The sequence below is a fragment of the Pelodiscus sinensis genome, chromosome 20 (assembly GCF_052426305.1).
Source record: "Pelodiscus sinensis isolate ZL-2025 chromosome 20, ASM5242630v1, whole genome shotgun sequence".
Classification (NCBI taxonomy): Eukaryota; Metazoa; Chordata; order Testudines; family Trionychidae; genus Pelodiscus; species Pelodiscus sinensis.
Window position 1 is genome coordinate 9,167,110 of NC_143071.1, and position 27,423 is coordinate 9,194,532.

The window sequence follows — 27,423 nt, forward strand, 5'->3', positions numbered from 1 at the left end:
TTTAGGTGCTAAAGTCATGAGCTTCTACCTCACGATCTAAAAGCCAACCGACTTGTAGCTAAAGCTGCAGTGTAGACTTCATTCTCTCTCTCACTGGTCTCAGTGCCACTGAATTATGTGTAGTAAAAACGAGGCTGAACCACAAAATTCTATTCTGAAATCAGAGACAATTCCAGTTCCACCAAAGTTTGGTGTGTTTGGGCCCCTGAAACACTCCAGCCTCGGGGTGTAGGGGAGGGTATCGTTAGAACCAATAATGGATTCTGTGGAAGAAAAGTGGGTTCACCCCCATCTTTATCACAAAGAAAAATGCTTTTACGTTCTAAAAAAGTTTGCACCGGTCTCTGTTCCCAGCCATGCCTTGAGTGAGAAGGGAATGGTCTCATGGCTGTGGATATTAATTACACGGAGCTAGCTTTGCTCTCAGTTGGCTTATGGAACTTGCTGCACAAACCCAGCAGGGACAAGCTTGTAACTGGAGCTCCCGCAGTTACTTTATTCATTAGGTGCATTAATAGAAGCCCCACTCACAAGTCTAGTCACCCTGTCTCCTGATATATTTCAACAGCTGTACATGTGGCCAGCTGTCCAAGCCAGCCCACAACCTGCTCTACTTTTGCAACACACGGATGACATTTGGAATCTATTTGGAAATGCTTAGACACGCCAAGACTTTGGAAGACCACTTGAATAACTTGCAGCTCTCCTTCAAGTAGACAAACAAAACTCGACAGGGCAGTAATCACCGAAAGAGTCTGCCCTATGCGCTCCGGTGCACCCTAGCCATGGACGAAGGCAAAGCACTGAAAATTCGGGTGACTTTCTCTGTTATTTTGGTTGGCGTCTCTTTAATGTTTGCAGCTGTGGTGACTGATCACTGGGCAGTGCTAAGCCATAAAGTGGAGCATTACAATTCCACCTGTGAGGCTGCTCACTTCGGGCTATGGCGGCTCTGCACAAAGCAGTTTTACATCCAAGAACAAGTTACCAAGGAGAGGAGCTGTGGGAAGATAACTCTGACAGGAGGTAGGTGCTTGCATTCATTCCGCATCCACCCCAAAAATGCATGGGAGAAAATGTCAGGCTATTCTTAGTGACGTCTTTTAGGAAGAGAAAAAACATGCTGGAAAAAATGTGATTCTTGCTCCCACTGCACTTGATCTTACAAGATTCAACACGTCAATTTAGTTTTCATATTAGCCTGAAAATACACCTCATTGTCACATTTCGTTGAGGCCTTATCTTAAATGCATGATGCACTTCCACAGTATAGATCTGTGAGCATATTTAGCACACTGCTCTTCAGCTGTTTCCATACAGCACAGAAAGCAGCTGGCATAAAGGGGGCCAGATAGGAGAAGGCAAAAGGCACAGAGAGAAATCAGAAAGAAGGATATTTTCCCACTGATGTTTTTGCTGATATCAACAACCTTGCAAAAGCTATGCTAGGCCTTATAAAGGCCAAACTTCCATTGAGTCCACAGGGAGTTTTGCCTGTGTGGGGATTACGGGGTGGGAATGATATCTGGTTCATTATAAAATGTTTGTAGTTCAGAGCAATATGCCAGAACCTCTTGTTTTTGAAAGTTATTTCAAAGTTATTTAATACTCTTCAGTATTACTTAGGGCAGTGTGGAACTGCATGCAATGGCATAGTTCTCCAAATGCCAAAAAATGCTGTAATTAAGTGAGAAATAATCTATCACTGGCTTATTAGGGCCTCCTTAAATTTCACAGAGTGGCAGAAAGCAAAGGTGCTCTGTGTTTGTGAAGAAAGAAGTCTATTCAGACCTTTTTCTTCATACGGAGTAGTCAGAGATCCTGAAAATAGTCCCATTAAAATCAACGGGAAGCATGGTAGCCTGGCGCCCCTCGCTAGTTTCCTGGAAAGGTATTACATTAGCATGATTTGCAAGTAGTTATGTTACATTTTTGCGGATTGCAAAGTCTGCTGCATTCATGCAACCTGTGCTAATACTCTTTTCCTGACTTTTCCAATTTCAAGAGGCTAATACCAAGTTGGATTATTTCCTAGACAGAAATCCCCCTAAATAACAGGATTTCCTTCTGATTAGCACCCCGGGTTGAAGGTACAATTAGATTTTAATATATTTGTAAGATGACTATGAAATCATATAGTGATAATCCTCAACCTGACTAAACTATTTATTATCAGACAGAAGAGGCTGATCCATAGCATTCAGATCCGAGTTCCAATCTGGCATTCCCCCATGTTTGGGGGTGTTATAATCTGGAGGTTTGCCTTAGTCCCATTTCTGGTTGATATAATAAATACATTTTAATATAGCTAATGACCTTATCAATATCATTTTCTGTGCACATGTAGGAAGCTTTATGTTTAAGGGGAGACAGATTGGGAGAAACACATAAATACCGCGCTTTATTGAATAAATTTATAACTCGTAAATATCCTGCTGGTTCAGTAAAACAGCTTCATCATCTATCCAGCAGAAAAGTGTTAGATAGTTTTGACAGACACCAGCATATGCTTGCATGGACATCTCCCAGCTGAGCTACCCATGCCCTCTGTATTGGCTTCTTAAAGTGCCGAGTAAACAAATAGGTAATTATGGAGCTGAAGGCCTCTCTGCAGAACAGCTTTGACTGAAACAGAGATGACCTTTCATTACGGGAGAGGTGGGCATACTTTTAAAGGGCTTGGCAGATACTCCTGGGATTCAATGGAATTCAGCTTCAAAATCATTATATGCAATAATACTGAATTCTTTCATGCATGTCATCTGAAGTTCTAACAGAGTCCTTTACAACACACTCTACTGTTAGGTACGTGCTATCATCCTCATTTTTACATTAGGGAAACTGAAGCACAAGAAGGGTCCAAGGTTGGCCAGAGGCCAGCCATGCAAAGCATCTATGATAGCACTTGGAAAAGAACTCAGATGTCTTGGCTTTCAGTATTCTACTCTAGCTGCTAGACTACGCAGCTCCAGAAATGGCACTCCTAGTTGTGATGATTCCATATGGCTGAGGAGAAATGCCAGCTGAAGTTGTCAGACTTGGACTACACAAGAAAGAGGAGGGAAACAAAGTTGGAGTAGGTGACCGGTGTGTCAGTAAACCTGTTTTTCTGAAAATCATACGTAGTCACCAGGATTTGAAAAAGTATCATTATTTACTACTGGGTTAATAGTTACCTACCTAGTACTACTCGGGTGGAATAACTAGTATTGCTTCTGTTGTTTATTACTTATTAATCTTAGTGCTGTACTAAATATAGGATACGATTCTGGCCATGTCTTCACTACACGGAAGATCAATGTTGCCACGATCGATCTTCCGGATTGTGATTTAGTGGGTCTAATAAAGACCTGTTAAATCAAACTCGGAAGGTGCTGGTACTGCTGCTCTTTGTGAGATGTTAGGGAAGCTGATGGGAGTGTTTCTCCATCAACCTTCCACTGTGAAGACTGCACAGAAACTCAAATTAAGGTATGTTGACTACAGCTGCGTAATTAACTAAGCTGGAGTTGCATATCTTAATTCGACCTTCCCCATTAGCCTACAACTGGCCTTAGAACTTGTGGTCTTATGGTTTAAGGCAGAGAGATTTACAGTTTAACCACATGTTTAAAGGTTGTTGACAAATTAGAAAGGCTCAGAAACCTGCTTCAGGAAATAAGGTTTAGTTGTTCAAACCGAGGCTAGACAAAATCAGGCTATGACGAATTTTTGTGTGGATAATTAGCCATTGGGACATCTTACAAAGGATGTAGAGGGTTCTTGACCACATGGAGACTTTAAATCCAGATTGGCTATCTTTCTCAACAGTGTCATGTGCTCCTTTAGAAATTTACGACTTGATTAGGACTCATTTGGTCAAATTCTATGACCTATTTATGCAGGAAACAGATTAGATTATCATAATGGAGGAATCTATGAAATTGTGTCTGCAGGAATCCTAGGTCTGGTAGGAAATTCCATTTTCATTGTGAGAGTCACTTAGGGTGCATTTAGACTATATTCCTCTTTCGAAAGAGGAATGTAAATGAAGGAAATCGAAAATGCAAATGAAGCGCAGATTTACAAGTCTCACGGTTCATTTGCATAATTGTGTCTGATCGCTTTTTCAAAAAAGGCTTTTTTTGGGGGAAAAAAAAGCAGTCTAGACACGTTTTTTTCAAAAATAACCAACCCCTTTTTCGAAAGAACCCTTATTCCTGAAAAAATGAGGTTTACAGTGTTCTTCTGAAAAATGGTTGGTTTTTTTTTTTTTTTTTTTTTTTTTGAAAGAACCATGTCTAGACTGGTTGTTTTTCCAAAAAAAGCCTTTTTTGAAAAAGCGATCAGACACAATTATGCAAATGAAGTGTGAGATTTGTAAATCTGCCCTTCTTTTGCATTTTTGATTTCCTTCATTTGCCTTCCTCTTTCAAAAGAGGAATGTAGTGTAGACCAGTGTTTATTAAACTGTGTGCCGCAGCAGACCGGTGTGCCGTGAGACAACTGGAGGTGTACGTACCATGGCCTCTCTCAACATTTTTTTCCTTCCCTATGGCAGAGACGGAAGCTCAGTTGGGACAACATGCACAGCAATTAAAGGGGCCGTGACCACTTTTTTTTTTCTCTTAACAACTTTCTCCCGGTGTTCCGCATTAAAAAAAAAAGATTATTTGGTGTTCCATGGATTTTAAAACGTTTAAGAAACACTGGTCTAAGACACACCCTTAAGCTCCCTTTTGTGCCTTAGTCCTTTATCTGTAAAAGAGGGACAAAAGGCCCCGCCCCACCTAGAAGATGCTACACGTATGCAAAGAATGATTATTTTTTACTTCTTTCAGAGGGCTGTAGGGTTGGGCTCAAGCCACAGAATTCATATCCTGGGATCGGGAAGTGTGTGAGCCAGGGTTTTGGTCTGTCTGTGTTGTGAAGGACCCATGTGAAAGGCTGTATCTCATGGCGTTTAATGTATCTACTTCAGAAGGACAAAGGGTTGCTCAGAGTATCAAACCTGCATTTCCAGGGTGCTTTGGCATTCCAGACGTTGATTTAGAGTGCTGAGGGATCACGCTCAGAGCAGCTGGTGATATCTGGGTGCACAGGTGCATGGTTTTATTGGTAGCTAGCCAAGAATGGCCAGAATTTGGGAGGAATGCATCACGGTGGCTGCAGGGAAGAGAGGCATTAATGGTAAGAACCTCTGTATGTGGTGGGCCACCTGAGCCGTGGGTGATGCAACTTATTCTTTCCCACTGTTGGCTTCATTATTTGCCCCTACTAGTTCAGCTGGTTCTGCTGAGATTAGACAGAAGCATCATCCGGAATATGCCAGGGCTCACCAGGTCCTGCTCAGTTTACTTTATAGGATCATGATAGTACATTTGCAGGGTACACAAAGCCAGGGGGCTGTTGGGAGCCAATCTTAGTATGAACACAAGCACGGCTACCATGACACAAGACCTAGTGGTCACCAAATGAAATTAAAAGATAGCAAATTTAAGACAAACCAAAGAAGGTATTTCTTCATGCAGTGCACAGTCAACCTGTGGAACTCCTTGCCAGAGGACGTTGCAAAAGGCAGGACTTTAACAGGGTTCAAAAAGAGCTAGATACATTCATGGCTATTAGCCAGGATGGGCAAGACATTGACACCCCTAATACCCACAATAGCACTGACAAAGTTAGTGCACTAAAAATAGTGACGTAACTGCAGTTGCATGAGGGTAAGGTGGTCTCACTGTCTCAAGTACCTATGGGTCTCAGAAGGAATAATAGTGGGGGTAGCCAGCCTGCCTTGCCTGCATGTCACTGGGGCTATCCTGCAATGTTTAGTGTTTAGGTTTGATCAGAAGTACTGCAGGTATGTCTCCTAGCCCTCAGCTCTACTGCCCCACTGAATACTAGTATCAGACCTTAAGTACAGGTAAACATTCTATGAGTGTTGGGTTAATCAATATGCCAGTCATGTCTCCCCGGCATGAGAGGAGAGGTTAGTCCGAAGCTGGGAATGGGTGACAGGGGATGGATCACTGGATGATTCCCTGTTCTGATCATTCTTTCTGGGGGCACCTGGCATTGGCCACTGTCAGAAGGCAGGACACTGGGCTAGATGGAGCTTTGGTCTGACCCAGTCTGGCCGTTCTTATGTCCCATGATACTAGATGAGCAACCTCTTCAGCACTATACGGTAAACATTTTTTTTAAGCAAGTACAGATAAGGGACCAAAGTTCAAAGGTGATTTTCATACCTCTACATGGCCATTTTCTTGCCTTGTTCAGAAATAAATGAGTGATTCTCCTTCTCTCACTAGCAGGAATACAGTGAGAAAACTTGTTGGGGACCTGGAGAAATGTCCCTAAAAGCACAGGTGGGCACATGCTGGTCTATGAAAAGCTGTCTGGAAACATGCAGCTGCCTCCTGTTTCTAGTTTCCAGGTCGTAAATTACATAGAGGAAGCCAAGAATACATTAATAGCCCCTTAACATTACTTTTCCATGTAGGCAACTGCTGTGATTGCTACGGGATGTTATTGTGGAAAGGAGGGAGGTGGTGCACTCATGGACAGTAGTGGAGGTAGGCTGGGTGATCATGAATGGGAGCTGAGTTGGTCCATGCAACCATGAGCAGGAAGGAAGTTTAACCCAGTGATCGTGAACGACAGTGGAGGTGGTCCAAGTGATCATGAATGGTGCCAAGGAGGGCCAGGAAAATCATGAATGGAAGGAGAGTTAAGTCCAGTTATCATGAATGGAACGGAGCTGGGTTGGGGGACCATGAATAGAAAAGGAGGTGTCCACAAGAGACAGTGTTATGTTGTAGACCGTGCTCTGAATAAGGAGTGAGAAACCTTTTGGGGGTCGGGGGCTACTGACCCACAGAAAAATGAGTCGGGGATCACACACAAGTGAGAAACAAAAAAGAAAAACCAAACCTCACTGGTGTGGTCCCCGAGTGAGAAGGAGACAGACATTTCCTGCCTTCCCTTTGCACACCAGAGCTTAGGGGGGCCCCAGGCTAGTAGATTTTGTGTGTTCCAGTTCCCCAGTGGGACTGGTGGGGAAGGGCTGGAGTGCCACCTTGGGCTCCCCATTGCTGGGGGGAGCTCTGCGCCTCAGGGGCCGGTTCCAGGCAAGCCGGGGACCACATCTGTCCGCCAGGCCTTAAGTTTCCCACCCCTGCTACATTTGAGAACTTCTGCCTTAAAAAGCATCTATTCATAGCCCATTGCATTTTTTTAAGTGCTCAACAGGGGAAATTCATGACCGAGATACTGTAATTAGAGGTGGAGAAAAACCCAGAATTTGGCAAAGCTTTCATCTATTGAAAAATCCATTTTAAATCTCCATTATGTAAATACAGTGTGACACAAACGAGGGGCTTGTTAATTCGTGATGGGAACTCAAAAGGATGGAAGAGGTTCAGCTCTGTTGAATAACAGGTTGGGGTTGATGAAGAGATTCCTGGGACTAGCCAAAGCTGTTTCATTGATGTGCAGAAGCATTTTTAGTATGATTGGAGAGTTAATTGCTGCGTAATACTCTAGTTTTAATTTGAGCAAGGTTAATGAAAAGACCTCTCCTCTAATGCCAGGGAGACATGACTCTGTGAGGCATATTGATTAACCCAACACTCATAAAATGTTTACCTGTGCTGAAGGTTTGATACTTGTATTCAATGGGACAGTGGAGCTGATGGCTAGGAGACATACCTGCAGTACTTCTGATCAAACCTAAACACTAAACATTGCAGGATAGCCCCAGTGATGTGCAAGCAAGGCAGGCTGGCTACCCCCACTACTATTCCCTCTGAAACCCATAGGGTACTTGAGACAGCAACACCACCTACCCCCCGAGCAACTGCAGTTACACCACTATTTTTAATGCACTAACTTTGTCAGTACTATTGTGGGTATTAGGGATGTCAATGTGTAGTCAACTACACGATTAAGTGATAAGCCTGGGCTTATCGGTTAATCTTATCAACAACATGCACTCCCCCCTTTACTACCTCTGTATCAGAGGCAGCAAGGGGGAGGAGGTGAGCACCAGATCCCGCATAGCTGCCTGCCCCTCACTCCTCCCCACATCCTTGTGCTGCTGCCTCTGATAGAGAAGCAGCAGCACGGGGAGGGAGGGCAGGCGAGAGCCAATACGTGTGGGGAGCTGGCTTTGAAGCCAACTCTCCATGTGTGCCAGCTCCACAGAGCCACTGTTCCATCCCCTGTCAAGGGCGCCATTTCAGGAGAGCAGAGGGGCGGCAGCCATGCATACCGGGACGCAGCTTGCTTCTCTTCCCATTCCCTTGACAATAAGGGAGCAAGGGGAAATAACATGGCTTCTGTTCAGGGGGCAGAGGAGTAATTCACGGAACCCAAGTAATTTCTTCTTGCTCCCTTATCGGGGAACAGGAGGAAAAGCAAGCCACATCCCGGTACGCATGGCTGCTGCCCCCATTGTTCCCCCAAAACAGCACCCTTGCCCCCCACGCTGCTATCTCTATCAGAGGCAGCAGGGCCCTAGGGGCTGCCATGTATCAGAGGCAGCAGCGTGGGGCGGCAGGCAGGAGCCAGTTTTTAAACCGACTCCCGAAACAGACCGGTTCCTGCCTGTCACCTTGAGCTGCTGCCTCTGATAGAGAGGCAGCAGTGCAGGGTGGCAGGGGGCTCCCCGGGAGTGGGGCTGGGAGCGCACTGGCTGCTGGCCCCGCTCCCAGGGACTATCAAATGATTGTGTAACTGCTAATATTTGATGCTGTTACACGCTTATTCAATTACTCGATATCTAACATCCCTAGTGGGTAAGTCTGCATGAGCTGGAACGTGCACTTCCAGCTCCACTGCAGACCATATCCTGAGAGAATACGTCCATGTGCCAGTGCTGGGGTGGGAGAGACACATCTCATGTGTGAAGAGTATCTCCCCGATGATCCATCTCAGTTTCATGTTACCTGAGCAAACTGCTCCAAAACCAGTGCCGCAGCATCATCCAGCCAATTTCCTGCTGCCCTTGCTCTGATTGGCTCACGGATGGCTGATTTTTGGACCCTGGCTTTGCACAGATCCGCACAAAGCAGGTTTCTCTTCTGCCAGCGCCTCACTTTTCAGAAGACTTGTTAAAAGCAAAACCAATGTCATAAAGACAAAGCATCTCCATTCTGGCTTGGCTTTCCCTGTCCTCTGTCGCAGGGATCAAAGGATCCCTCGAACAGCCTCCATCTCCCCAGCACGGAGCCGCATTGATATATATTCTCAACCTGCCACGCGAGCACTGTCAAAGAGACGCAGCTGCCCCAGAGTAGCAACCGCAGGCCTGATTGCTTGGAGACACTTTCTTCTCCTGTGTTCATCGCTTCAGATTTAGCCTCTGTATGCCGCAGCTTCAACACAAACACAGTCCCTAACATTGCGGAGCCCAGGCATGTTTGCTTGAATCTTTTTCGGTGATAAAAGGCAAGTAAATGAGCAGAAGCTGAGGGACAGAATAAATATGAGCTTATATATATAAAAATAATAAAATAACTGCCTCTCAGGAAACCTCAGCTAATGAGCCTGTGCTCGTTAGTGGGTTATGCATGCTGCTCTGTAATTGTCTGATCTGCTATTGGAAAGAAAATAAATAGCGTCCTTGTAACAGCAACTCCAGAATACGCCACTTGCACAATAGAAGACATGAAAAGAACTGGATTGATAACATGCAATACTGTGGCATCTTATTACCATGAAAATTAGCTCTTTAAATACACACAGCACTGTACATACAAAGGCTTGTCTACACTGGGGGAGAGGTTGCTCTAGTTCAGAGTTGGGCAATAGAATGGCAGCAGTTCACCAGAGTTAGCTCATGGTGGACCACCACCTCTATATTTACCTGCACCTCTGCAGGTCTGGGCGATTGCAGCTCCTGTTGGCTGTGGATTGCCTTTCCTGGCCAATGGGAGCTGTGGAAAACACTGTGGACTAGGATACTGCGGCCAATGGGAGCTGCACTTGCCTATAGCTGAGGAGGCGTGGGTAAATACACCAGAACACGTCAGGCCCCCGGAGCTGGTATTTGCTCTATTTGCAGCCATTCATGCCCAGCCACTGATGTGGTGGCTCCAAAACAAAACCCTGGTGTAGACAGCTAAAGGCACAAACTGCACCAGAGACCAGCAGTGGATATAGGGCGGCTGCCCCAGACGCTGCGCTGCAATAGGCCCCGCGCCAAGCTGCCGTGCGAGGCCCAAACGGCCGCTTGAGCCACTTGCTCCCATGCGGCGCAGAACTCAGCCGAGCGCCATGGCAGGAGGCGAAGGGGGGCGGGGCGGTGATGTACACTGCCAGGAGGTGGGATGCAAAGGGCTTGACCGAGGCTCCAGGTCCCACACCCTGGCCATGTATATCACCACCCCGCTCCCCTTTGCCCCCCGCCGTGGCGCTCAGCTGAATTCTACGCCGCTCAGCCGGGACGCCACGCGGGGCCCAAACGGAGGACTAAGGAGAAGAGAAAGAGAGAGAGAGGCAGGAGGAGAAGAAAGAGAGAGTGAGGCAGGAGGAGAAGAGAAAGAGAAAGAGAGAGAGTGAGGCAGGAGAGGGAGGAGAAGAGAAAGAGGGTATGTCTACACTACAAAGTTAATTCGAACTAACGGACGTTAGTTCAAATTAACTTTTATAGGCGCTACACTAGCGCTCCGCTAGTTCGAACTTAATTCGAACTAGCGGAGCGCTTAGTTCGAACTAGGTAAACCTCATTGCACGAGGACTAAGCCTAGTTCAAACTTACTAGTTCGAATTAAGGGGTGTGTAGCCCCTTAATTCGAACTAGTGGGAGGCTAGCCCTCCCCAGCTTTCCCTGGTGGCCACTTGGGCCAACACCAGGAAAACTCGTCTGCCCCCCTCCCGGCCCCGGAGCCCTTAAAGGGGCACGGGCTGACTACGGTGCCCGTGCCAGGTGCAAGCCTGCCAGCACCCAGCCAGCAGACCCTGCACCTGGCACGCCATGAGCCAGCCACCCGATGCCCCCCAGCCCACCCCCTCTTCCCGGGACCAGGCTGGCGGCTCTCGGGAGCCTGGCCAGGACCGCAAGAGGAGGGCACCCACCTGGTCTAGTGTAGACATTGTGGACCTCGTCCACGAACTCCACACTAGGCACAGGAAAGTGGCTGTCTAGGGAAGGAGAGCTGCCAGCCTGGCCACCCAGGAGCAGGTTTGCATGAAAATCAGGGTGATCCACTGAGACCCCCGACCCTGAGCCCTGAGCTTAGAATGGCCGTACTGGGTCAGACCAAAGGTCCATCTAGTCCAGTAGCCTGTCTGCCGACAGCAGCCAACCCTAGGTACCCTGGAGGGGATGGACCAAAGACAGTGACCAAGCCATTTGTCTCGTGCCATCCATCTCCAGCCTTCCACAAACTTTGGGCAGGGACACCATTTCTATCCACTGGCTAATACCACTCCATGGACCCAACCTCCATGACTTGATCTAACTTCTCTTTAAACTCTGTTCTAGTTCTAGCCTTCACAGCCTCCTGCAGCAAGGAGTTCCACAGGTTGACTATTTGCTTTGTGAAGAAGAACTTTCTGTTACTAGTTTGAAGCCTGCTACCCATTCCTTTCCTTTGGTGTCCTCTAGTCCTTCTATTATGGGAACTAATGGAGAACTTTTCTTTATGCACCCTCTCCACACCACTCTTGCTTTTATAGACCTCTATCATATCCCCACTCCGTCTCCTCTTCTTTAAGATGAAAAGTCCCAGTCTCTTTAGCCTCTCTTCATATGGGACCTGTTCCAAACCTCTGATCATTTTAGTTGCCCTCCCCTCTCTCTTCCCCTCTCCCACCTCTTTTTCCCAGTCTCCCCCAGTTTTGTTCAATAAAGAAAGATTCTATTTTTGAACACACATTTTCTTTATTTTGTACATCAAGAAGGGGGGCTAGGGAAGGGTAAGTGGAAGGAGGTGAGGGAGGAATGGGGTACGCGCCCCCGATGGGGAGGACTGGGCTGGCTCTGTGGGCTTCTGGGGGGTGGAAGCTCTCCTGCAGCCCCCCGATTGCCTCCTCCCCCCGGATGGCAGCCTGTGGCAAGTGCAGCCGGGGTGATGGCCGAGTGCTGTGATGTGCCGAGTGTGGGCACTCAGGGCACTCCAAGCCAGGACTGCTTTGCAAGTGGGGAACCCTGAGAACTGTCTATCCGGGGTGGGGGGTCGGGTCCCTTTAAGCACTGCCCTTGGCTAGCCTGAGACAGCAGCTCCACGCTCTAAGTCCTCATCTGATGCCCTGCCGGCACTGCTTCCGGCCATCCTTAACCTCTGTTCAGGGTCCACTCTGTGTGGACATGCTAGTTCGAATTAGCAAAACGCTAATTCGAACTAGTTTTTAAGTCTAGCTGCGCTAATTCGAATTAGCTTAGTTCGAATTAGTGCTGTAGTGTAGACATACCCAGAGAGAGTAAGGCAGGAGGGGGAGGAGAAAAAGAGAGAGTGAAGCAGGAGGAGAAGAGAAAGAGTGAGGCAGGAGGAGAAGAGAAAGAGAGAGTGAGGCAGGAGGGGGAGAAGACTTAAATACAAATGAAAATTTTTAATTATTAATGCAGAATTTTGTTTAAGAATGACTTAATTATATTTTAACTTAAAAATTATCCAACTAAATTAAGTTTCTATCAAATTTACCCAATTCACATTTAATATGAAAATAACCTTCAATTTGCGCATTTGACACCTTTTTTCTATTTTTTCTCCAAAGGGGGCCCCACGAAATTGTGCTGCCCTGTGCCCCACAAAACTCTCATCCGCCCCTGCCAGAGATATTTACCCTGAAGTCACATTGCCATAATGGCGTATAATGACTCTGTGCATCAGCACTAGGGGTTTGCATTGGTTCAGCAACAGCTGACAAACCATGGTTGAAATTTCCAGTTAAATTTGCAGTGAGATGAGCAGCTTCACAACTCCCGGACTTTCTAGTCTTTGCTTTCCAACGTCCTCCACCATCCCTTATTTATTCTAAAATTATGACCATTTGTGATTTGGGGCAGCTAAGTTCACTGCAGTCTTGGCAGTTCTCCCTAGTGTTACTACAGCAAATATAACCCCATGGTGCTGTAAATGTGTGATTTTTAATGTAGTCTATTGAGATAGAGTTGACCAGAGTCTTCAAATTATGTGGCTCGCCATTAGCAGAGCACAATCAGACAATTTACTGTTTCAGTTGATTGTCAGCAGGATTACACAACTTCCATCCAAATTCTTGGCAAGGGGAGGTGCTTTCAGCTATATGTACTTGTCGAGGCCTCAGTTGAGTAAGTTATAAATAAATGCTACGTGCTAATAAACTCCCTCCAAATGGTACAGCTGGCAAAGCTTCACGTCACCGGGCACCAACCCAACAGACCCTTCTCCTTGCTTGCACTCCGGAAGCTGAGCACATTATTTTTTGCATGCACCGGGAGATGCTTTCCCTCCCAAGCCCCTGACATTTGCTCACAAATGTCACGCAGCAAAATATCTCAGAGAGGTAACCATGTTAGTCTGTAACTTTAAAAATGAGTGGTCCTGGTGCATCTTGGTTCTAACAAAAATATACTGAATCATGAGATTTCATAGGTAAAACCCACTTCATCAGATGTGCTAGAGTGGAAATAACAGAAACCTAGAAATATATAACAGCAGAAGAAGTACCTGTCAATTGTAAGACCCATATTAATGAAGCTAAGTGAACTGGATGTGTCCCATTCGTAGCTTTTAAAGTGAGAATGTGGACGTTAAAAGCAGGAGAAATTGGCTTTGTAATGCATCAACCAGTTAATATCTTTAAAAGTAGCCATTCTTCTACAAAGAAATTTCACTAACCAATTACAGAGACCGAGAGGGGTAGCCATGTTAATGTGTAACTTTAAAAACAATGAGTAGTCCTGTGGCACCTTACCCATGAAAACTCATGAGTCTCTCTATATATTTTTCTTAGTCTCTAAAGTGTCACAATTATAGAGAGAAACTGCAGAACTGGAATTCATCTACAAGTTTGACACTGTTACCCTGGATAAAGACATGAATAAAGACATGAAGGCTTGAATAAAGGCTTGAAAGGCTTGAATAAAGACATGAACTGGGTGATGCATTCTGTCTTTTAGCAGAATACAGGGAGCTGCAGTTCTGCAGCTTGACAGAGAGCGCATTAGGCAAGGAAAGAAGAAGGGATGCCATTCTGGAGTGGGGTGAGTTGGCAGTGTGGGTTGGCAATGGCAGAGAGGAGAGGAGGGGAAGATGTTAAGCCAGTCCTGGGGGAGCCAGTCTGAAGAAATGCCCCCGCATGGAGCCACGGGGAGGCAGGAATCTTCACTGACTGTGAATGAAAAAAAGAATTTTCTGTAATTCCTTCTTAAAGCAGAAAGTAGAGTCTGTGTTTCTTTGGGAACGGTGTCTGAGGTTGTGCCCAATGACCGCCTCGTGATTGCTTTATCTCTGCTTACGAAGATGGCTGCCTTTCATGCAGCAACCATTCCCCTCCTCAAACATAAAACACTCTCTCCTCTCCACTTGCACAACCCCTGGGAAGCCACTTGACGTTCATCTCTGTGTGAGAGAAGAATTCATTCCTAGTGGACTCAAAAGCATGCGCTTTCTCAAGTACCTCAGAGGCCGCGTTGGCAACAGGATAGCTAAGGCTTGCCATGCATAGTAAATATAATGTACACTGGTCCGATTACAGACTAGCTAAAGCTTAGCACGTCTTCGCGCTCTTGGCTACCGGCTTTCAGGAAAGCCCAGTTCTATTTCCTTATCTTGATTCTTGTCACAAGCCCTTGCCAATGCATCCCATGTACAGCCTGCCGCAGAACGTTCCGAGGCTACGAATGACATTGGATGGAGCTGAGAACCTGACAGGGCAGGGCTGGCAAACTGAGGCGGCCACCTCAGGTGCCAGACTGTGTGGGGGCACCACTAGGACCCAGAGTGTAGAAAATTGTCTGCTGCTGGTGCAGTGAGGTGGCATGGGGGCGTCATTTGAGCTCCCTGCTGCAGGTACCAAAATGTTGTGGGCCGGCCCTGTGACAGTGACTTGCATATTGACTAATGTTCTATTATTTTATATTACAGGTTGAACCTCTCTAGTCTGGCACCCTCAGGACCTCACCAGTGCTGAACCAGAGAATTTGCCAAAGCACGGGAGGTCAATATTGTCTAGCAGCATTACCAGCACTTCCACTGTTTACTGGGCTCTTAGAAGATATGCGGGATAAATCAGAGCTAAATAACAGCACAGAACACTGAGAACCAGGACTGGTGGCTGTAAACAAACTTTATGGGACCACGGGAAATGTGGCCACACCCATGATAAGCCGACAGCCACCTAACTGAAATCATGACAGACCACAAATGTTGCTGAACCTGAGACTGCTGGACTAGAGAGATTCATCCTGTAGCTACATGTGGAGAGATCACATGATTTTGAAACCACCAGCAATTTCCAGACAATGAATTTATCTTTTTGGAAGGATTTTTTGTGGCCTGGATGAGACCTATTCTCTAATGACTAGGCTTCCGCGGCATAATCTCAAGGTCCATTGAAACCTCATGAAGCGTGTGTTTAAGTAATTTGCTGGAATGGGGTGTCAATCACATTCATTGTTTGGTTTGTTCTTAGATAAACTGCATACTGGACATGTCTGCAGCAAATTCGGGATTAAGTCCCATTAATCTCTACCCAAAACCATTTGAATTTTTCCGTTCCATTAATGCAAAAATTTTCATTTCCCTAATTTTTCTTTGTGGTTTCTTAAATTCAGTTATATTTATCGACTAACATTCTCCTTTGTTCTTGTTCAGATCGTAACTGCTCGTACTTCAAACACTTCTCTCCAGGACAGAGCACAGAGATATTTGAAAGAACCACCCAAAAAGGTAGGAATTTGTTTGGACAAACTCTTTACTAGCATTACATGGACTGGGTGTACATGGGAGCTGATGTAAAGGGTTTCATCCGATTTAGGGCCCCATCCTGCTGCCATTTGAAGTCAATGGGGAAACACCTATCGATCATACAGGGAGTTAGAACAAAGAGTTGGCACTGAGATGGGTTTCGTATCCCATTAATTGATGCTTTGGGCCAGCCCATACACCAGATTCCTAGGAAGAGACATTTTCAAAGAGCAGCCCTTTCTTAGGTTGTCCACATCCCATGCTTGGTTTCTGCTCAAACTGTTCTATAGGCACACAAAACAGGCATTACACATCTAAGGGCCAGTTTGGAACTCCCCTCCCCAAAACTTTCCACCATAAGTGTGGCGCTCACAACACCAACACCTCCTCCTACCTCTCAACAACAGCGACAAGAAAGGGTAGGAACAACATCGGAATAAATAAATACACATAGCTCCAACCCCAAGCAGAGTTTTGATTCCAGCGAGGGAGAGATGTCATGTTCTATGAAAGGCACTCAAAGAAAGGAGAGATCCAGGACACAGATTTCCAGCAAAGATACCCACTTTGAAATCCGACCCATGTTTGTTCTGCTTGTATGCAAAAAACTATCTGCCTCTCACAGACAATTTGCACCCTTTTTAATCAGTCCTTCCTAAAACCTTATTTTTAGCATTAGCTTGAAGAATTTGCTTCTCTTACTAGGAACTCATCTCCTTGCATTTTGCCATACAACAATTTAATGTGAAGTAAATTAGATGATTATTGTATTCCATATATTACACCACCTGCTTTGCTTCCACTGTAAGTAACAATGATGGAAAACCCTGCATATTTTTGTCTAAAAAAGCAATTTCCTTCAGACCCAGGGAAGACTGTGAATTTTAAATGATACTCTGAGTGGAATAAAGAACAAATATCTGAGCTACCTGCTTTGTTAGCCATTTATATACTGTTATATCCATCCATCTGATCTGCAGAATGTCTCCATTACATTATTAGTCACTTCAGAAGAAAGTTCTGAGGAACATCTTTTCTTTGAAGAGACGGAAAAAGCCTAAACCATCACAAAAAGGTTACTAAATTGCAACTAACTTTTTCAGGCAGTTCAACACATAGCAGATAACACGCAGGAAAAAAAAAACTTAAGAAAATGCCAAGAGAATAACGAGTATGAAAAAGTAATGGGAACAAAGAGCAATATGCTTTGGCCTGTACAAAAATAGCTGCATTTCTGTGGAAGCCAATTAGTACAAGGCAGAAAGAGTCTTTACGATGTTGCTTAGAAGACGATTTTTTAAAAAAAGATCCTGGGTAGAAAATAGCACCAAGTTGTGCTGTTTCATGCCCGGCTACAGATGTTAAATATTAAACGCATCTGAAAACTAATGCAATATGTAAATGAAAAGCTTAATTATTCACAGGGAAATCTCCCTTCCCCCATTCAGATATTGAACTGTGTTTTGGCTTGGTGAATCATCTTACACATAGCTTACCTTGGCTGGATGGAACAACTTTGGGATGGGCATAGGCATGGGAAATAAAGGTGGGGGCATCCCACAGGTTTTGAGCATCCCAGCCCTGTGCTTCTGCCACCCAGTATCCTGGCTACTGGGCCTATAGCTGTCCAGGGGCTCTGCTGTCAGCCCCACACCCTACTGAGCCACCAGCCCTGTGACCCGCTCAGCTAGGGTTGCCAGATGGTTTAACAAAAAATACCGAACACCCACTCCCCGCAAAAAAAAAAAAAAAAAAAACACTGGGGAAAAAATTCTGCTGAGAAAAAAAGAAGAGGGGGGGAGAGACCAAAGTTATTAAGCATAAATAAATAAATAAATAAATAAAAGGGTCCTGCACCTTTTAATGTCCCTGTATTCCTCACTCCCCCACCCCCGCCAGATGAAGCAAGGGAAAGTTGTCCCCACCGGGCTTCCGTCCAAGGGAAACAGGAAATACTGGACATTTCACATGTCTGGTATTTTCTGGGTTTTTTACTGGACCGGGGACCCAAATAATGGACAGTCCAGGTGAAAACCAGACACCTAGGGTTGCCAGATGGTTTCAACAAAAATACTGGACACACTTGACATTACATCACAATCTACATTGCATCTTAGTTAGAAAATACTGGACATTGATATTTTCTCAATTTGTTTCCTGAACAGAAAGCTCAAATGCTGGACAGTTCAAAACCAGACACCTGGCAACCCTACACTCAGCCCTGGGGTCCTGCACATATGTGGAGCCCCACCTGCCAGCTCCACGGAGCAGTAATGTGTGGGAGAATGGGGAGGGGGTGCAGCACCCCAATTCCAAACTCTATTCCAGCACCACTGGTGGCAGGTTTAGTCCCTTACTCTTGAGACACTAGAGTTCTACAGAGCTGGGAGACTTTGTTGTGCAGGAAGAGAGGAGGATGTGGCTGTGTGATCCTGGGCAAGTCACTTCATGCACACGCACACACACGCACCTCTGTTTCCCCTCCGCCTCTGGGGCAGAAAACTGTCTGTGTGCACGTGTTTGTGCATTGCCTATCATTGCGTGACCCTGGTACCAGTTGAGCCCTAGAAGTGCTACCCTAATACAAATACATAATACAAACAGCGCTGTTTCCTATTGACTTTTTCTCAGAAAAAAGCTAGATAGAGTAATGGAGTGAAACACTTGTAAAGATTTAAGACCCAGTCTCCACGCTCTCCGATAAAACCTGTGTGGGAGGAAAGCTAATAAACTAAAACGTTGGTCATGACAATTGTGGCAGGGTCGGTTCCACTCCTGGGTCCCAGACTCCTGTTCCACCCACTAGTAGGCGCCACGGTACAAGTCCCACTTGCCTTTTCTTGGCGTTTGGCCTTTCCACCCCTTGGCAAAACAACGGGGTGTTGGGGCTGAGTAAACAGTCCTCCTCAGCCACCGGCTGAAGTTTCTGGACACCTAGGGGTGACTCATAGACTCATAGACTTTAAGGTCAGAAGGGACCATTATGATCATCTAGTCTGACCCCCTGCACAGTGCAGGCCACAGAATCTCACCCACCCCTCTTAGAATAATCCTCTCACCTATGTCTCAGATGTGGAAGCCTTCCAATACTTTGAAGGCCCCAACATGCAGAGAGTCCTTCAGCTGTGATCTGTGCCCAATGCTACAGAGGAAGGCGAAAAACCTCCAGGGCCTCTGCCAATCTACCCTGGAGGAAAATTCCTTCCTGACCCCAAATATGGCGATCAGCTAAACCCTGAGCATGTGGGCAAGACTCACCAGCCAGACACCCAGACACCCAGAAAGTTCCCTATAGCAACTCCTATCATCCCTCCATTGACCTATTTCCAACTGGAAATGAATGGTCAATTAGTTACCAAGATCATGTTATTTCATCCAACCATCCCCTTATCATAGAATCAGAACTGGAAGAGACCTCAGAAGGTCGTCAAGTCCAGCCCTCCACTCTAGGCAGGACCAATCCCATCTAAATCAACCCGGCCAGGGCTTTGTCAAGCCGAGACTTAAACACCTCTAGGGATGGAGACTCCACTACTTCCCTAGGTAACCCATTCCAGTGCTTCACCACCCTCCTAGTGAAATAGTTTTTCCTAATATCCAATCTGGACCTCTCCCACCACAACTTGAGACCATTGCTCCTTGTTCTGCCATCTGTCACTACTGAGAACAGCCTCTCTCCATCCTCTTTGGAACCTCCCTTCAGGAAGTTGAAGGCTGCTATCAAGTCCCCCCTCACTCTTCGCTTCTGCAGACTAAACAGACCCAAGTCCCTCAGCCTCTCCTCGTAGGTCATATGCTCCAGACCCCTAATCATTTTGGTTGCCCTCCGCTGGACCCTCTCCAATGCGTCCGCATCCTTTTTGTAGTGGGGGGCCCAGAACTGGACACAGTACTCCAGATGTGGCCTCACCAAAGCCGAATAAAGGGGAATAATGACATCTCTGGATCTGCTGGCAATGCTCCTCTTAATGCATCCTAATATGCCATTAGCCTTCTTGGCTACAAGGGCACACTGTTGACTCATATCTAGCTTCTCATCCACTGTAACCCCCAGGGTGGGCGGGGAAGGGAGCCTCCAAACACTCCCTGTCGCAGCCCGTCACCTCCCCCTGCACCTCCCCATCAGCAGTGCTGATGTTGTTCTGCTCAGCTTCTCTGAGTCTCCTTATCAATTGTTAGTTCCTCTCCACCTCAACTCTCCAAATTTCTTCTGCAGTCGCCCCTCCCCCCTTCTGCCACCCCCACTGAGAAGCATTTTAAAGAAGTCCTGTGGCAGCCTGAAGTCAGCTCACCTGCCCCTCAATTGAGCTATAGCTGCCCTGCCTCAGCTGTTCCTAATTAACGAGGGCCGTTGCTGGGTTTTTTATAGAACTGCCTTTCTCCCCTTCTATCAAGCCCTTTAACCTAGCCTGTCACACAGTGTATTACCCTGTAATAAGCCATTTCTGGGCTTTTCTCCTCCAGATTCTACCTCCACGACAACTCTGTTTGGACATCTGCAAAGGATGGTTTTGGGAAGTGACGGCAATTCTTGAAACAAACCATAATGTCTGCTGTGCTCCTTTGTAAGGCAAGGCCAGGTTTACACTGGTTATGGCACACAACTCCAGTCACATAAAATATGTAGCTGGAGTTGGCTTACCATAAGCTGAGCTTGGCACCGTCTTCACAGAGGGAGGCTGACAAAAGCAAACACTCCCGTTGGCTTCCCTTACTCCTCATGACTGCGAGGAGTACTGGCACTGACCAGAGCTGCCCTCAGAATTTATTTAGCTGGTCTTAACTAGACCTTCTAAATCAAATGCCAGAAAATCAATCTCTGGTGCGGCGAGTGGCGATGTGGCGATATGTATTTGTACAGCAGTGGGGCGTGTCCAGGACTGGGCTTAGGAAGTGATTTTGCAATGCAAATAAATAATCAAACAATAATAACAGCAACATACTCTTATTCTCAGCTCTTTCGCCATGGTGTAACCCACACTCTTAGGGTATGTCTAGACTACATCCCTTTGTCGCCAGAGGGATGTAAATTAGACATACTGAAATTGCTAATGAAGCAGGGATTTAAATCTGGCCGTAAAATGAGGTATACAGGAGCTGTTGCCAGAGACTTTAGTGAGTGATACAACCACGGCTAGACTGCCGCTTTTCGTCACCAAAGCTCCGTGGCGACAAAAAGCGGTAGCCATTTTTATGCTAATGAAGCGCGGGAGATTTAAATCCCCACTTCATTAGCAATTTCGGTATGTCTAATTTACATCTGTCCGGCGACAGAAGAATGTAGTCTAGACATACCCGTAGGGTATGTCTAGACTACAGGGTTTTGTCAACAAGGGTACGTCTAAACTACATGCCTCTGTCGGCAGAGGCATGTAGATTTGTTTTTTTGGCAAAGGCAAATGAAGCCGCGATTTAAATGATCCCGGCTTCATTTACATTTATATGGCTGCCGCGCTGAGCCGACAAACAGCTGATCAAAGCCCTTTCAACATCAAAGCCCCGTCGACATCAAAGCCCTTTGTCGGCAGCCCCGGTAAACCTCATTCCACGAGGAATAACGGGGCTGCCGACAAAGGGCTTTGATGTCGGCAGGGGAGCGTGCAGACTAGCACGCGAGCCGACAAACAGCTGATCAGCTGTTTGTCGGCTCAGCGCGGCAGCCATGTAAATGTAAATGAAGCCGCGATCATTTAAATCGCGGCTTCATTTGCCTTTGCCTATGTGTCTAATCTACATGCCTCTGCCGACAGAGGCATGTAGTCTAGACACAGCCCAAAAGTGGACTTTTGTCAACAAAACTATACCTGCGTCTACACTGCTGCTGAGTTCTGTAAACATAACGTCAACAGAACTCAGCAGTTTTGTTGACAGCTGTAATCCTCATTCTATGAGGAGTAACGTCTTTTGTCGACAAAGTTCTGTCAACAGAAGGCGTTATTGCATCTACGCTGTCCTTTGCGTCTACACTGTCATGTTGACAAAGTGGCTTGCTTTGTCGACAGAACTGGATATAGTCTAGTGCTCTTTGTTGACAGAAGCTTTGTCGACAGTAACTATCGACAAAACTTCTGTCGGCAAAACTCTGTAGTCTAGACGTACCCCTCGTGTGGTTACTGAGCAGTGCAAGTGGTACCTAGACCATAACAACAGTTAAGATCAAGAGGCCTCTACAGCATGGGCTGGGAGCCAGCTGGCTTTTAACTCAGCTGGTAGAGGCTCCTATAGACAACTCCAGAGATCCCAGGTTCAAATCCACCTGGTAGCAGTTACAATAGCGCTGGGTGGGAATCATGAAGAGCCCAGATCCTGCAAAAGTGGTGTAGTCCCAATGGGCCTATGGCAGACAATGAGAGTACAGGCTGGTCAAGAGAAGCCCAGAGTTTATTATATCATGTTATTGTGTGTGTCATTTGCTCTTTTCTCCCCGGTGAGGTTCGAAAGAGTCTCTGTCCCTACCCTTTTCGGTCTTGCTTCTGCTCCCACTGAATTCAACAGGGGCATGACACAGCCCCAGAGTTGCTCACCATGTTTTTTCTGTGCTATAAGGACCTGGTTCTCTCTCTGCGGCAAGGAAAGCACCTGATTCTACTTTAAATGGCCTCGTACTTTTGCTGAACGGGTCCCATGGCAGAGACACGGCGGCTAGGGAGTGAAGGCAGGGAATTCGTACTCATTTATCTCCCTCTGTTTTGCCTCGGCAGAGTACAGCATTTCAGCAGCTGCCATTGCCATCTTCAGTGTTGGCTTTGCAATCATTGGAACCATCTGCATCCTCTTATCCTTTAGGAAAAAGATGGATTATCTCCTGAAGCCGGCCTCGATGTTCTACACCTTTGCAGGTAGGCCGTTTGGTAAGACTTAAAAGAGATGCGTGCCCTGAGATCGATAGAGAGGCGCCATGAAGGCTCCCTTCATCTCCTTGCCGCATGAAGATGGAAAATTCCATCAATGAACCTCATTTTACTGAGCTCTGAAAATGTGCCTGATGAATAGGAGACAGGTACCCACGTTGCAGTCTGGGAGGCCATCCTGTGGGAGTGTATCTGAAAGGTTTGAACTCTGTAGAATTACCAGGAAAAATGGACTCAGAGAGGTAGCCATGTTAGTCTGTGTCCTAGGGTGGATACGCACATCAGCCTCAGGGCCAGGGCATTAGGCCTCTAAGGCCTCTAAAAGGATACTCCTGTGTGTGTATCTGTTCCAGTGGCTCAGGGCCAATAACCATACCTCATCTCTATGAGGCAATCAGGCTTAGTGACCACAGTCAATAATCACACCCCCTTCCCTCAGGACAGTGAGGCCTAGCAACCAGAGTCTCAGGGTAAATATCAATGCCTTTGCGCAAGGCAGCATGGCCTAGCAGCAGGCGTCAATGGCAACAGTTGTAGCATCCCCTTTGGGGTTAATGGGAATGGGGACTCAGCCCCACCCTCTCCATCAGGTCCTAGCCCAGGGCCCTGTCAGTGATGTAGTGATCCACCATTAGGGTTGCCAGGTGTCCGGTATTAAACCAGAGAATCTGGTATTTTTACCTCCTGTCTGGTAATAAATTCAGAAAATACCGGACACCTAAAATGTCTGGTATTTTCTGATTTTTTTTTTTTTTCCCATCCAGAAGGCGAAAATCCCAGGTGCTTATTGGGTTCCGCAGGGGAGCTGTCTGGCCTGGTGCAGGGAGGCAAGAGGGCCACCTGCTAGGGTCAAAAAGCCTCAAAAGCGTTTCTTAAAGGGGCCATGCTGTTTTTTTGTGTTTTTTTTTTTTTTTGCTTAACAACTTTTGGGGTCCTTTTTCCTTAAGAACTCTCGGGGTCCTTTCTTTTTTTTTTTGTTCGGTATTTTTTTAGAAACCATATGGCAACCCTATCCACCATAGCTCAGCAGGGAATCCACCCAAAACATGCCAAGCTTTTGGGGGCATAACCCCCTGCCCTGGGCTACTTCCTACCAGACTTCCCGTTACAGCCTTCTTCACTGCTTTCCTCTGGACTGGGAGTTTCTCTGGCCGTTCCTCATTGACTGGCCTCTGCAGTTTGGTCCATCCACAGCTCTTCCTCTGGAGCTCCAACAGCGCCTCCTTCCCCAGCAGCAGCCAGCCCAGATTGAGCCGCTCCACCAGCCTTTATAGATAGCCTCCAGATGGAGCATGCCCAGCAGGCCTGTGGGGTGGGGCTCTCTCAGCTAGGTAACTCTGGTTAACCCTTGCAGGTCCAGTGCAGGGTTGGTACACCCTGTCTCTGTCTGCAACTTTAAAAACAACGAACAGTCCTGTGGTCTAGAGTGTAGACCACTCTGGTGGTCCTGTGGTAGAGTGTGTCTAGACTACAGGGTTTTATCGACAAAAGTGGACGTTTGTCGACAAAACTATACCTGCATCTACACTACCACCGAGTTCTGTCGACAGAACACAGCAGTTTTGTCAACGGTGGTAACCCTCATTCTACGAGGAATAACGCCTTTTGTCAACAGAGTTCTGTCGACAAAAGGCACTATTGCATCCACACTGTGCTTTTTCAAAAGAGAACGTCTAGACTCTCTGTCAAAAAATCGGCTTGCTTTGTCAACAGAACTGGCTGTAATCTAGACGCTCTTTGTTGATGGAGGCTTTGTCGACAGTATCTGTTGACAAAGCTTCTGTCGACTCAAGCCTGTAGTCTAGACGTACCCTTAGAGACTAACAATGCATTTGTTGCTGAGGTGCCACAGGACTGCTCATAGCTTTTTAGGAAAATTGGGCATTTCTAAAATATTCCCCATTAGGCCCTGACTGGAAGGAACATGTGGGAGATTCTAGGGTCACAAACCTCTCTAGGTGACTCTGACCGCCAGAGCATCACATCCCCAGCGCAAAATTGACGTAGGAAGAGGTGTCACTGAGGTTGCCCTGTTCTTGGTAAGGCATTTTCTTTTCCCTGGAAATGGATCATTTCCATGCCAAACTATGCAGAGCTAAGCTCTTATCAGTCTGGGATTGGTCCCTTTATCTCAGTGCAACCATATTAGCAGGGAGTGGCTTGGTAAAACCTCACATTTTTTATTATACAAATAGGCTGAAGCTACTTACCAGGCCAAACTCCTATCACAGCATTCCTGCTCTGTTCAGTGTGTGTGTGTGGGAGGGGGGCACTGTTTTACTCAAGAAGGCAAGGGGGGATAGAGAATAAGACAGAGAATATTTTATTGACTCTCTATAAAACCATGGTACGCCCACGTCCTGAATACTGCATACATATGTCAAAAAAGACATATTGGCATTGGAAAAGGTTCAGAAGAGGGCAACAAATATGATTAGGGGGTTTGGAACGGGTCCCATTGTACGAAGAGAGATTAAAAAGGCTTGGACTTTTCATCTTAGAAAAGAGGAGACTAAGGGGGGGTATGATAGAGGTCTCTAAAATCATGACTGTTGTGGAAAAAGCAAATAAGGAAACGTTATTTACTTATTCCCACAATATAAGAACTAGGGGTCACCAAATGAAATTGATGGGCAGCAGGTTCAAAACAAACCAAGGGAAGTTTTTCTTCACTCAGCACACAGTCAACCTGTGGAACTCCTTGCCAGAGGATGTGGTGGAGACTAGGACTTTAACAGGGTTCAAAAAAGAGCTAGATAGATTCATGGAGATTAGATCCACCAATGGCTATTAGCCAGGATGGGTAGGAATGGTGTCCTAGCCTCTGTTTGTCTGGAAGTGGATGACAGGAGAGGGATCACTTGATGATTACCTGTTGTGTTCCTTCCCTGTGGGGCAACTGGTATTGGCCACTGCTGACAGACAGGATATTGGGCAAGATGGACCTTGGTCTGACCTAGTATGGCCGTTCTTATGTTCTCTTGTTCTTATTTCTCCAGGCCTCTGCATGATCATCTCTGTGGAAGTCATGAGGCAGTCTGTGAAAAGAATGATCGACAGCAAGGAGACTATCTGGATTGAATATTATTATTCCTGGTCTTTTGCCTGCGCCTGCGCCTCTTTTGTCCTGCTCTTCATCTGTGGGATCGCCCTCCTACTAATCTCCTTGCCTCGCTTCCCACAGAATCCGTGGGAGAGTTGTATGGATGCAGAACCAGAGCACTAAATGCCTTCATCGAGGCGCACTTACTGATGCAATCGCGGAAAGTGCGATAAAAGAATCGAAACCTTTTCTGTAACATATCAGGATGGTGGGATATGAAGACAAAAAGTGTCCTTAGTTAAAACTGGGTTATTGAACCAAAGGGAAGTTCTGTACTAATTATTGGTGGGTAGTTTTTTTTAAAGTGTGAGGACCAGCAGTTTGGGTGACTCAACGTGAACCCTCAGTCCACTGAATGCTGGGAGAGGTCATTTGTGATTTGGGAACACATTCTGCAAGGGCAGTTGAGAGGAAGCAAGAGAACACTACAGGTTGAACCTCTCTAGTCTGGCACCCTTGGGACCTGTCAGGCTCTGAACTAGAGAATTTTCTGGACCACGGAAGGTCGTTACTGCCTAGCAGCATTACCTACATTTCCACTGTTTACTGGGCTGAGAGAGGACATTTAGGGGTAAATTAGAGCTAAGTAGCAGCACAGAGCACTGACAGCCAAGTCTGGTGGCTGTAAACAAACTTTATGGGACTGCGGGAAACATGGCCACACCCATGGAAAATGGGCATCTAGATAACTAAAATCATGCCAGACCATGGATGTTTCTGGACCAGAGAGTGCTGGACTACAGAGGTTCAACCTATAGATAGTATAATGAAAAGGTGCATGTTCTAGTGGTTAGAGCACCAGACTGGAATTGGGAGAACTAGGTTGAATGACTGACTTGGCCACAGACTCACTATGGAACTTTTGGCTTCTTTGTGAGTCAGTTTCCCCATCAGTACACTGAGAATTTTGCTTCTCTATCTCACTGCCAGGATGTGGGGTTGCTATCTGTACATAATTTGGAGCTCCTTCCATAGGAAGTGCTGCAAGAGGTTTAGGGACAAAAGTCGACATTACAAATGTCGCCCTCCCCCGGCCCCACAAAGCTCTACAAATTATTTTGTTCTGCTGATCCAAGCACTTAAAAGTCCTATGACTCCTGGTTGTATTGGAATGCGAATGGCAAAGCCACGCAAGTACCGACCTGTAGGGACAACGCTTTCTTTTAATAAAGAGATGGAATCCTCCAATGAGGTTCGATTTCTGGTTTCAGGAGAGTTGCTTTTGGAGATGAACTATACAAGTGTCTGCCTCTCTGTAACGTCCTGATCTGGACATAGAACGTTTGTTGGAACAGCCACGTGATGCTTCTGTTTTGCAAAAGTATTGTAAAGCAAGAGCCCTCTCATGTAGGGGGTCTCAAACTCAATTTACTTTAGGGCCAGAGCCAGTCCTCAAATCCTCCTAGTGGTCTAGCAGACACCCCCGATCTGGCACGGTGTCTCAGTGCACCCCCTCCATGTCCCTTGACCCTGCTTGCCATACCTGGGTGATTTACCACCCCCACCCCCTGAGGCCCACCGCTGCCACCATCGGCGTTGCCACAGGTCTGGAGAAGCTTCTGGTGGAGAAGAGCAGAGGCTACTGCATCTCTGT

The 27,423-nt window shown here is 46.4% G+C and overlaps 1 protein-coding gene and 1 long non-coding RNA gene across 3 annotated transcripts in view; one reads left to right on the top strand and one right to left on the bottom strand.

The window, feature by feature from the left end:
* Window positions 1-27,423, bottom strand: part of LOC142819127 (uncharacterized) — a 103,756-nt gene that overhangs the window by 67,296 nt on the left and 9,037 nt on the right. The window lies entirely within an intron of this gene.
* Window positions 608-26,905, top strand: CACNG1 (calcium voltage-gated channel auxiliary subunit gamma 1). The gene is made up of 4 exons (XM_006110580.5): window positions 608-1,026; window positions 15,783-15,857; window positions 22,577-22,714; window positions 25,726-26,905. Exons 1-4 carry the CDS (start codon window positions 786-788, stop codon window positions 25,950-25,952), a joined length of 681 nt encoding a protein of 226 aa, XP_006110642.1. The 5' UTR covers window positions 608-785; the 3' UTR covers window positions 25,953-26,905.